Source organism: Chiloscyllium plagiosum, unplaced genomic scaffold (assembly GCF_037043375.1).
Source record: "Chiloscyllium plagiosum isolate Xiang-an unplaced genomic scaffold, Cpla_swu_hap1 HiC_scaffold_31, whole genome shotgun sequence".
Lineage (NCBI taxonomy): Eukaryota > Metazoa > Chordata > Chondrichthyes > Orectolobiformes > Hemiscylliidae > Chiloscyllium > Chiloscyllium plagiosum.
In genome coordinates, this window is record NW_028270169.1 from 36700964 (window position 1) to 36713758 (window position 12795).

The 12795-nt window shown below is 41.5% G+C and overlaps 1 protein-coding gene across 1 annotated transcript in view; it reads right to left on the reverse strand.

The window, feature by feature from the left end:
- LOC122564089 (sodium/glucose cotransporter 2) overlaps positions 1–12795 on the reverse strand; it is a 62551-nt gene that overhangs the window by 11967 nt on the left and 37789 nt on the right. Inside the window, exons 7-9 of the mRNA XM_043718624.2 lie at positions 12023–12103; positions 9471–9700; positions 6079–6214 (exon numbers count right to left, since the gene is read on the reverse strand). Of these exons, the coding sequence (XP_043574559.1) occupies positions 6079–6214; positions 9471–9700; positions 12023–12103 (447 nt within the window). The remainder of the gene's footprint in view (positions 1–6078; positions 6215–9470; positions 9701–12022; positions 12104–12795) is intronic.

Genomic DNA, 12795 nt, shown 5'->3' on the forward strand with positions numbered 1-12795 from the left:
TTAAACTCTCAAACTGGCATCTACCTGCAGCATTGGGGATTTAGCTAATGAGTTGGTAGAATTGAGATAGATTTGGCAACACTAGAATTATTGATTAATTTGAAATATTGTCATGTGTAACTTAGTACAGAGAAAAGCTTTGTTTACGAGCAGTAAAGGCAGATCCTAGTAAGCAAGGATGTACAGATTATAGAGTGAAAAAAACTTGGACACAATGAGGCACACAAGTTATATGGACAGGATGTATGCAAGATTAACAAGAACTACATTATTTGAAGTTAGAGAGTCCATTCATCAGTTCAATAACGGCAGTGATGAAGCTGCTCTTGAACCTGTTGGTGTGTGTTCAAACTTCTGTATCTTCTGCTTGATGGAAGAGATTGTAGGAGAGCATTACCAGGATGGGATGGGTCTTTGATGATGTTGGAAGTCTTTCCGCAGCAACGAGAGGTGTAAATGGAGTCCAAGGATGGAAGGCTGGCTTCCATGATGGTCTGGGCTGTGCACACATCATTCTGTAGTTTTTTTATGATTCTGGGCAGAGCTGTTGCCATACCAGGCCGTTATGTACCTGGACAGCTTCTATGATGTATCTGTAGAAGTTGGTGAGGGTCCTTAGGAATATGCCAAATTTTCTAAACAGCCTGAGGAGACACTGTTGTGCCTTCTTGACTGTCGCATCTACGTCGGAATTCCAGGACAGGTTGTCTGTCATCATCACTCCAAGGAACTTGACTCTCTCAACCGTCTTAACCTCCGCTCCATTGATGTAGATGGGGGTGTGTTCTCCTCCTTTCTTTCTGAAGTCAATGATCAGTTCTTTCATTTTGCTGACATTGAGAGAGTGGTTGTTCTCATTGCACCACATCACCAAGCCCTCTATCTCCATTCTGTATTCTGGCTCAGCATTGTTTGATATCTGACCTACCATGGTGGTGTCATCAGAAAACTTGTCGATTGTATTCACTTGGAATTTGGTTGCACATTTGGGTATACAGGGAGTACAGTAGGGGGCTAAGAACACATCCTTGGGGGTTTCTAGTATTGAGTGTTATCATGGAGGAGGAAGTGCAGTTGTCCATCTTCACTGATCGCTGTCAATGAGTCAGGAAGCTAAGGATCCAGTTACAGAGGGTGGAGCCAAGACCTAAGTCTCGGAGTTTTGGGATCAGTCTGGAGGGGATAATGGTGTTGAAGGTGGAGCTGTAGTCGATGAGCAGGAGTCTGATGTAGGCGGCCTTGTTGTCCAGATATTCCAGGGATGAGTGCAGAGAAAAGGAGATGGCATCTGCTGCTGACCTGTTATGTCAGCGGGCAAACTGCACGGGTCCGGGGCAATCTGGCCATTTTGAGTTCATGACCAGTCTCTTGAAGAACTTCATAATTATGGTGGTATGGCCAACTTAATTAGTGCTGAGAGCATGATGGTGAGCTGCCTTCTTGAAAGGCTTCAGTCCATGAGGCAGAGCTATACCTGCAGTGCTATTAGAATTAGAGTGCCAGGTTTTTGATTCCATGACAGGATCATATCATTCCAAGTCAGAGGCTGAAGAAGATTTTGTTTCTTAATTCTTCTATGAGAAGGGGATTTCACTGGCAAACTCAGTGTTTGCTGCCCATCCTTAATTTCCCTTGAACTAAATGGCTTGTCAGGCCATTTCTGGGAGCAGCTAAAAGTCAACCATGTTGCTGTGGCTCTGGAGTCACATTTAGGCCTGACTAGCTAAGGATAGCAGATCTTCCTCTTTTATTTACGCAGCCTACTTCATGGTCAATGACAGTTTAATGGACACTATTACTGAGGCCAGCTTTGTATTCCAGACTTATTAAGCAGGGATGGTGAAAATTGAACCCATGTCCCTCAAGTCTTTGCCTATTACTAGTCTACTGACATTACTACTACATTCCATTATGAACCAGCCCTTCTGGCAGATATCTATTCATTAGCCACCCTCACCCTTCTATTTAATAGAGATCAAATATTTGAACGGAGTTGTCAAAGGAGCCTTAGCAAGTTGCCACAGTATATCTTGGGGACAGTATACATTGCAGCTACAGTTTACCAATAAATATTTAAGATGTTATATTGGATGCATCTTAAGAAGCACTATTTTGTTGATGGTGTTGAGGTTCTTGAGTGTTAGTGGAACTGCATGATTCCAGGCAACTTGAGACTATTCCATCACATTTATGTCTACTACTGTGCAGATGTTGGACAGGTTTTGAGGGGTCAGGAGGGGAATTGCTCACCATAGAAGTCCCACTTTCTGACCTGCTCTTGTAGCCATTGCATTTGTGTGGTTGGTCCAGTTAAGTTTTTGGTCTATTGTGACCCCTGGATGTTGATAATGGGAATACAATAATAGTATTGCCATTGGAAATTCAGAGGAAATTATTATATTCTATCTTGTTGGACACAGTCTTTCCTTGGTACTTGTGACTTATTAGCCCAATCTTGAACATTGTTCACATATTGCTGCATGTGGATATGAACTGCTTTAGCATCTAGGAAAGTACAATGTTCAGTACCATTTGTGACATTATCAGTAAACCACTCCTGACCTTATGGAGAAGCAACTGAAACCGGTTGGGTTTAGGATAGATGATCTCCTGAAGTAATGTCTCAGGGCTCAGTTGATTGAATCTCAATAACCATAACTGTCTTATTTTGTTCTGGGTGTGATTTTAACCAATGGTGAGTTTCCCCTCTGAGTTCCCTTGACCTTAATTTTGCCAGTGCTACTTGATCCTATACCTAGTCAAATGCTGTCTTGATGCCAAGACTATGTTTTCACTTACCTGTGGAACTCAACTCTTTTATCCATATTTGGACCAAGTGTCGAATGAGTTCAGGAGCTGTGTGACGTGGATGGAATGCAAACTGAGCATTAGTGAGCAGGTTATCAGTGCTCAAGTACTGCTTGATAGTACTGTTGACAACAGCCTCCATCACTTAGCTGATGATTTAAAGTAGACTGACAGGACAGTAATTGGCTGGGTTGGATTTGTCTTGCTTTTTGTGGACAGTACGTACCTGGGCAATTTTCCACATTGTCTGGCAGATGGCAGTGTTGTGGTTGTGTTGGAACAACTTGGCTAAGCGTGCAGCCAGCTCTAAAGCACAGACCTTCAATACTCTGCTGGTATGTCATCAGGGTCTTTTGTTATATTCAGCTCCAGCATCTGCAGTCCTCACTTTCTCCTCTTTTGTTATATACTGTGCTTTCAGCCATTATTTGACATCATGTGAAGTGAAAGGAATTGGTTGATTACTAGTATCTGTGATGTTGGAAACTTCAGAATGTGGCTGAAATGAATCATGTTCCTGGCAGTTGTAGCTGAAGATGTTTGCAATTGTTTCAGCATTGTCATTTATACTGACATGCTGGATTCTGACATCACTCAGGATAGGGATATTTGTGGAATCTTGTCCTCCTGTTAAATGGGACAGACTTCGAACAGATCTACCAACTCAAATCTGGGCATCCATGAGGCATTGTGGGCCATCAAGAGTATCAGAATCATACTCCAACACAATCAGTAATCCCACGGTCTGGCACATCTGACAGTCTATAAGCCAGGGAATCAAGTCTGGTTTAGTGAAGAGTGCAAGAGGGAATGCCTGGAGCAGCACCAGGCATACCTAAAAATCATCCTCATGAAGCTATAAAACAGGACTGCCAAATATCATAAATAACAAATGATCAGCTGAGCTGAGTGATTCCGCAACCAATGGGTCAGATCTAAGCTCTGCAGTCCTGCCACATCCAGGTGTGAATAATGCTAGACAATTAAACAAGTCACTGGAGGAGGAGACTCCATAAATACTCTCATTTTCAGTGATGGAGGAGCCCAATGCATCAATGCTAAAGATAATGCTAAAGCATTCGTAACAATCTACAACCAAAAGTGCCAAGTGGATGATTTATCCCAGCCTCCTCCAGAGGCAGCCAGCACCACAGATCCAGTTTTCAGCCAATTTAAATCATTCCACATGAAGAAACAGTTTGAGCTCTAGACAGTACAAAGGTTACAGGTCCTGACATCACTCTGGCAGGAGCACTAGATGCATGCTCCAGAACCTGCTACACACATAGCAAAGCTGTTCCAGTACAGCTACAACACTGGCATCAACTCAACAATGTGGAAAATTGCCCAGGAATGTCTTGTACCAAAAAAAGCAGGACAAATCCAATCTGACTAATTACTGTCCCATCAGTCTACTCTTGATCATCAGTAAAGCAATGGAAGGTGTCATCACTGGTGCTATCAAGCAGCACCTGCTCAGTAATAAACTGCTCACTGACATTTACCATAGGTTCTGTCAGAGACACTCAATTCCTAACCTTACTATAATCTTAGTTTAAGCATAGATGAGAAAATTGAGTACCAGAGGTGAGGTGAGCTCAGAGTGGCTATCCTTCATATTATGGCTGCAGTTGACTGAGAGTGGCATCAAGGAGCCTTAATACAACTGGAGTCAATGGGAGTCTGATGTAAGCTCTCCAGTGGTTGGGAGTCATACCTAAGACCATAATATTCAGGGTCAGCATTCAGCCATTTGGCTCCTCAGGGCTGCTCCACTGTTCAACCATGGCTGACAAGTTTATCAATCCCATTCTCTTGCCTTCTCCCCATAACCCTTCGTCCCCTTAGTAATCAAGAACCTATCTATCTCTGCCTTATATACACTCAATGACTTCGCCTGCACAGCCTTCTGTGAATTCCACAGATTAGCCACCCTCTGGCTGAAGAAATTTCTCCTCATCTCAGTTCTAAAGGGTCATCCCTTCACTCTAAGGCTGTGCCCCCAAGGTCCTAGTCTGTCCTACTGGTGGAAACATCTTCTCCATTTCCACTCTATCCAGGTGTCTTAGTGTTCTGTATGTTTCAATGAGATCCCCCTCATCCTTCTAAACTCTATGAAGTAGAGACCCAAAGTCCTCAACTGCTCCTCACACGACAAGTCCTTCAATGAAGATGATTATGTTTGATGGAGTTTGGTCATGTCAGCTCCAGAACATCTTTGCAAGTTACTGAGATAATGTCCTAGTTTCCATCATTTTTAGCTTGTTCCTCAATGACCTTCCATCCATCATAAGATTAGAATTGGGGCCTTATGCTGATGATTACAATGTTAAGCATTATTTGTGACTTTTCAGATACTGGGCTGGTACCAACAAATGGATGTAATGGTTCAAAAAGGTGGCTAGCCACCATCTTCTCAGAAGCTAATAGGAATGGGCAATAAACACTGGCAATGATACCCACCTCCCATGAATGGATAAAAGAAAACAGTTTGATGGATATAGATGTCAATGCTGTCTTTACTAAGAGAACCTGAGAATGTGTGTAATGAGGGTCAGTCAAAGAAGTCTATTAGCTTTGGGAACAGTCTGCAACAAGCTGCAGTGAGCGTTGCACAGGAAGAGATGGTACGTTATGTGATGCAATAAGATCCATGTAACACTTGGATATAGCTGACCATACTGGTTTGACATCAGTAAGACAGAAGACTCCAATCCAGAATGAGTATGAGGTCCTGTGCACTGCACTAGATAGTTGCATTTGATAACCTAATGACAACCTGTAAATGAAGGAGTGTTAACCTGTAAATGAAGGAGTGTTACCATACATAAGAAGTTGAAGAGTCTTAGCATAAGAAAGCAGCAGCCTCAAGGACAGTCTATGCACAGACACCCACAGCATAGGATACTTAGACTGGTAACTCAATGTTGTGGTATTGGCTTAAAGCAATTGGCTTAAAGGTTCCCTGCTCCCATTAACAGGAGTAGGGATTCAACTCCATACAAGAAAATAAGTGAGATTAGGAAGTTGCTAGTCTAAAACTGGCAACACCACCTCCCATTATTATTATGCAGTAGTGTTAGTGAGATCTCACACTTCGTACTGGTCTGTACATCCTACATTAATGCTCAACGTAGTCAGTTTTGGAGGGAACTCCAAAAAAAGGTCTTCTGCAAGTACAAGTCAATACTCCACCAGTATTGGTTTGTATGTCCATTTGCAAGAATTCATTGGCTCAAAGCAAATAGGAAAGTGATCCAGAAAACTTACTTGGGTAAAGTACTCGACTGATCATGCCTGGTAAAACCATCAGGTACATGGGCAAAAGCTTTATGTAGCCACACAGGACACAACCAGCCTTCACATGTGTCAGGTTCTTAGCAGCAAGACAACGCTGGATAATGACCTGTAAAAGTAGGATAAGATCTTCTTGTTAGAAACATCTCAAAAGAAGAGATTCCATTTTTTTTTCCTGGGGAATTCCACATCAGCTGAGGTGTCAAGTACTCCTAGCATATTATCATATACATTATAGGTTAGATACAGATTAAAATTATCTCTGCATTACCCTGTCAATCACTCTGTGCTGAGATACAGCAAAGATTAGATAAAACTTTTTCTACTCTCCCCATTCAGTAGAGTGACCCTGATTTTGGATCGGGAGCCCTATTTTAACAGTGTGATGGTTTCTCCACCACCCACTTCCCAGCCTCATTGCCTGTGTAGCATTTCATTGTTACATTTGAGCAGTTTGTTTTTAATACCTCCTGCCTTGCCCCAGTTTTACCCTTCAAGTTCAATGAACACACACTTCTCAGTGGCTTCTAAACTTCCCTGCACAATCCTCAATTTTTTCAGGCTTCCATCACCTGTATCCTGCTTCATTCCTGAATCATTTTGCCCCTACTTTCAGGCTTTTCGACCCTGACCTTCCTGCTCTTGCCTATCACCTCTGTTCTTTGCAAATGGCACTCATGTTCGTAGGACTCATCTGCCACCCCTGGCCAATTTCATCCCTGTCTTTCCAGGTCGGCAACTTATATTTCAAACCATAAAATGTAATATTCTCCTTTTCCTTTTAGTTCAATTAAAAACACACAGATATACTATATCCTGTCCTTTAAGTAGAACTCAGTTCTCTCAGAACCAAACCAGTAATGATCTGTAATGCTAGACCTTTTACTTCTTTACTTTTCTAATCTTTTTCCCTAAGAATTTGTTCTTAAGCATCTGTACCTAAGATGATGCTATAATACGGCGATTTGTAAACATGCCAAAATGTCCATAGTACAGAGGAGGAGGTGCTGGATGTCTTAAAACGCATAAAGGTGGATAAATCCTGAGGACCTGATCAGGTGTACTCTTGAACTCTGTGGGAAGCTGAGGAAGTGATTTCTGGGCCCCTTTCTGAGATATTTGTATTATTGATAGTCACAGGTGAGATGTCGGAAGACTGGAGGTTGGCTAACATGGTGCCACTATTTAAGAAAGGTGGTAGGGAAAAGCCAGGAAACTATAGGTTGTTGAGCCTGACATTGGTGATGGGCAAGTTTTTGGAGAGAATCCTGAGGGACAGGATTTACGTGCATTTGGAAAGGCAAGGACTGATTATGGAGAGTCAGCATAGCTTTGTGCGTGGGAAATCATGTCTCACAAACTTGACTGAGTTTTTTGAAAAAGTAACAAAGGGAATTGATGAGGCCAGAGTGGTGGATGTGATCTATATGGATTTCAATAAGGCATTTGACAAGGTTCCTCATAGTAGACTGGTGAGCAAGGTTAGATCACACAGATCAGACAGAGGGTTGTGGTGGAGGGTTGCTTTTCAGACTGGAGGCCTGTAACCAGTGGTGTGCCACAAGGATAGATGCTGGGTCCACTGCTTTTTGTCATTTATATAAATGATTTGGATGTGAACATATGAGGTATAGTTAGTAATTTTGCAGATAACACCAAAACTAGTGGTGTAGTGGACAATGAAGAAGGTTACCTCAGAGCGCAAGGGATCTTTATCAGGTGGGCCAATGAGCCAAGGAGTGGCAGGTGAAGTTTAATTTAGATAAATGTGAGTTGCTGCATTTTGGAAAGGCAAATCAAGGCAGGACTTATACACTTAATGGGAAGGTCCTGGGGAGTGTTACTGAGCAAAGAGACCTTGGAGTGCAGGTTCATAGCTCCTTGAGAGTAGAGTTGCAGATAGACAGGATAGTGAAGAAGGTGTTTTTCATGCATTCCTTTATTGGTCAGAGCATTCAGTCTAGGAGTTTGGAGGTCATGTTTCAGTGGTACAGGACATTGGTTAGACCACTTTTGAAATATTGTGTGCAATTCTGATGTCCCTCCTATGGGAAGGATGTTGTGAAACTTGAAAGGGTTGAGGAAAAAAATTAAAGAGCATGTTGCCAGGTTTGGAGGATTTGAGCTATAGGAAGAGGCTGAATAGGCTGGGCTATTTTCCCTGGAGCATCAGATGTTGAGTGGTGACCTTATAGAGTTTTATAAAATCATGAGGGGCATGGATAGGGTAAATAGACAAGGTCTTTTCCCTGGGTTAGGGGTTGCGGAGTAGTGCAGAACTAGAAGGCATAAGTTTAGGGTGAAGGGGAAAGATTTAAAAAGGACCTAAAGGGCAACTTTTTCATGCAGAGAGTGGTGCATATATAGAATGAGCTGCCACAGGAAGTGGTGGAGGCTGGTATAATTACGACATTTAAATGACATCTGGATGGGTATAAGTAGGAAGGATTTAGATGAATATGGGCTAAGTGCTGGCAAAATGGGACAAGATTAATTAAGATATGTGGTCGGCAAGGATGAGTTAGACCGAAAGGTCTGTTTCCGTGCTGTACATCGCTATGACTCTATAAAATGTGACAATAAAGCTAATTCATCTTAATCCAAAATGATTCTTTACTGCCAAGGGTTTACTTCTGTTTTTGTCCTTTCACAGTCTGGGACCTTTTAATCTTAGAAGAGATTTTCATAGTGAGTTTCTCTTTCCCTGGAGATTTGTCTTCTAATGCAAGCTAGGCGCACCTTTAAGCACCATCTTAATTCTGGATGAAATCTTTTCAATCTGAGCACAAGTTCCCAACCTCATTCCTCACTGGTGAACAATAGCATCTTGTTGCCTCTTGTTGCTCTCCCTCTCCGTGATCATGAGAGAATAATCTTGCAAATGAAATTTTTTAGGGATTTTCTGAATGTTCCACTCTCAAAGTCCATTCCTAAAGCAACTGGCATCATTCCTAAAGCAACTTGTATATGGTTAGAAATGCTACTAAGCAATCTTGAGAGCCCGACTCTACTATTTTGGACGTAAATGGACAGTTGAAAACACGACCCTTTTTAGTTCAACATTCTCAACATGTTTCTGAGTCATTGGAAACTCATAGTCTAGCCACTGTTTGTGCACAGGTTCCTGTAATTGTCTTCAAATATAAACATTTAGCACCTTCTTGCCTGTTGAAATATCTGAGCTCCTTTCTATTTCTAACAAGCATACCATTCAGGCTTGCTGTCCTTAACACATGTTGTAATGCACGTCTGGTTACCTAACATTGGATACAAACCCAAGTCCCAGTGTTGAAAGAACAAAGTTACTATTGCAGGGTCTCTTATGTTTTTTTTTCAAAAGAACTGTGATTCAATCACTCAGCAACCTGATCACTACACCAGAACCACACTCCGACGATGGTAATGCCGAAGATTAATCCTGGCCACGGTAGGTCACCACTGACAGCATCTCGCAGAAGGTTGTATGAATCAGCACGAGGAAGGTAACATTTGTCAGATATGTTATAGCTGAGAGGATCTGTTGAATCATGAAGGCTTGGCACAGCTTCTTTGTACTTGGTAAATAAAGCTTGGTAGCCTCCAACTTCATGGAAAGCTGTGGAAGGTGGGAGAGGAATCGACAGGTTAATGCTGGAATCTTTTTACACTTTCCTTTGGAATTCAGATTTCTCTGACTAGGAATTACCTTTTGTGTCTCTGCCATCCACTACCCTGGGTACCTGAATATCTCTTTTTCTTTTATTTCTTAGCAATTAGACTGAACAAAATATTTAAGGGACAGCATGTCCTCACTTTAAGATGCCCAAGTAAACTTTACTATGTTCTAACATTCTTTCTTCTTTGCACCTGTTTTTCCAATACTTTGACACTTTTGTTTTCTCATTATTTACATGTATCATTGGTGTTGGAATTGAGCGTTAGCATTAGATGTGTGTAGGCAAGTTATATTCTAATACTCAGCTCTAAGGCTCCCATTCATCAGTCCTCCTCACTCTGCCTTAAATCCCTTAACAAATCTCTATCCTATACTATCCATTCCCAATTGGATTTGCTTGTGTCACCTACACCCTTAAGGAGACTGGTAATTTGATCTTTGTGGATTTTGACTCCCACTGCCTGATATCTATTAAACCCAGGATGTGCTTGTGTTCTCTATGCCTTAATCATGTTTACTCCTTTTAATTGCTCTGAAAGCAGGCTACGTTAATATTACAAGAGATTATGATATTTCCATTGTGTACTGCATTTTTTTCCCAAGAAAACATATGTAGCATGAAGAACAATGAGAAATACATTCTACAATTAGTATGCTATCTATCATTCTGGTTGGTTGCATAATGTAGAAGTTGATTGCTTAATGAAATGTAAATACACTTCTACCCGTCTTCATAATTATGCCAAAGGTAACCTCTTTTGCAACTGCTATAGAATGTAAGTGCCTCTTAATGCTGGTGTCTGACTTTTAAAAGCTTTCTTTCAACCACTGTCAAAAGAGTCTTGTTAGTATCTAAGATCTAGATGCTTTCTTAAAAGGTCAGGCATTAATAGCAAATTGGTCATTGCTTGGCATCCGTGCAAAACAAATGGCCAGAAAAAAGCTTAACTGCCTTTTTGTCCAACAGTCAACATGGAGCTGCATTGAAGGATGTGTGCATTTTAGGCAACCTTTATTTATAATGTATATAAAAATCTGTTCAAGTCCAATTGTTTTCTGTGGAAAGGGCTCAAAGCATCTTGAACCATGAAAAACATGAGTGGACCCAAACAAAAGTACTTATCGTGTTGTAGTGATTGTAATGAGGTCAGCCAGCTGGGCCTCATAGAATATGAATTTCCTGACTGGATAATGAAGTGATTTACCTCTACTAGACTAGAGTAAACAGGCTCTATTAATACCAACCAGGAAAGAGGACAGAGCCAGTCAGATTTTTTTTCACCAAAATAAGGATCTATCATGCGACATTGGGCTATCTTGGGTAATCCCATCCAGGCCAGGGGTTGGTGCTCCACACACTTGTGGCTTTGGGACAAGGAAATCAGACAGTGCTCGAATTCCTAATCAAGGAACCCCTCCTGGGAAGGCCACATGAGCCTGTTGGGTACTGGCTGATTAGCGATATTATCCATGATTGAGTGACCTGCTGACATTATCTGGACTCCTATCGAAGCTTGGGTGAGGTATCAGAAGGTGAGAAGTTTTTTTCCGGAACCTGTCTCCAGAAAGAGAAAGCAATTTCAGAAGTTACTTTCTTATGGTATCAGTAGAGTCTGTTTAGATAGGAACTTAAATAGCGTGGAAAACATCACTAATCAGCCAGTACCCAACAGGCTCATGTGGCCTTCCCAGGAGGGTTCCTTGATTAGGAATTCGAGCACCGTCTGATTTCCTTGTCCCAAAGCCACAAGTGTGTGGAGCACCAACCCCTGGCCTGGATGGGATTACCCAAGATAGCCCAATGTCACATGATCGATCCTTATTTTGGTGAAAAAAGCATCTGACTGGCTCTGTCCTCTTTCCTGATTGGTATCAATAGAGCCTGTTTACTCTAGTCTAGTAGAGGTAAATCATTTCATTATCCAACAAGAAGAGACTCTTGCCTTAAACAAGGCAACTAGATAAAAGATACACTGGCACAATAGGCATTCTTAGTAAGACTAAGGGATGATCTCAATGTTACATCTTGCTCCTCAAAGTCCAAATCTGTTCCCTGCCTGATTCGAAATGACATTATCATATTGGATTGTGCTTAATGTGTTCCTCAACATTAGCCCTTTTAGAGTCTGACACATTATACAACTGCAATCTCAGCCATTCCTCTTCTTTTTACCTCAATCACTTAATAGTTTAAATTTAGTGAAAAGTCAAGGGCAGTTTTTAAAACCCTATTTTGAAAGGCACAAAGCGTGACTCACTTACAGTATCCCATTAGTACAAAAGCTCCAGCAATGATCACAAATGTCTGCACTGTATCTGTGTACATCAGTGCGGCCAGGCCCCCTAGAATCAATTAGAAATAAATGTTAGCTTTGCACAGAAACAGGACTTTTTTTAAAATTAACATAATTGGGATGGTACCCAAACCACCCCTCTACCCCATCCCATGCAACCCCTTCTTTTAATCAATTTCACTTCTTATATAGGATGTTACATTAATTTCATGCTGCATTATGCATTAATAGCCATCCCCTACCACATTAAGTCACTAATGCATCTTCATATGAATACTGTTACTCCTCAATCTCTTACCATTGTCAAATTCTTCTAGCATTTGTTACATAATTGTCTACTACCATGTAGGAGGTTCTATTCAGGTACATATTCCATCCTGCTGATTGTTTGTTTCTCAGGAAACAGGCTCCCAATGTCTGGAGAAGACAGACCACAAGGGAATAGTGGGTTTTATTTGAAAGAATAGACTGTCGAGCTCGAGGAGAAATGAGGGGAATTTGCTCGTAGATAATGATGAGCTTGTTGAGCCCATGCCAGCTGCAGATAATAAGCAGTATCGATATGTTCTAAAGTATTTTAAAAGACTTAGCTGCCGCTGAACTCCAGACTATCTTTGTTTTGTCATCCTGTCCAAGTGTTGTACATCTGCTTTTCCTAGTCTCAATTAGTTGTGAAGGGATGGTGATGACAGATCATGTATCCATTGCCCTACAACGTTTTACCCAGTGGGCAAGGGGGGA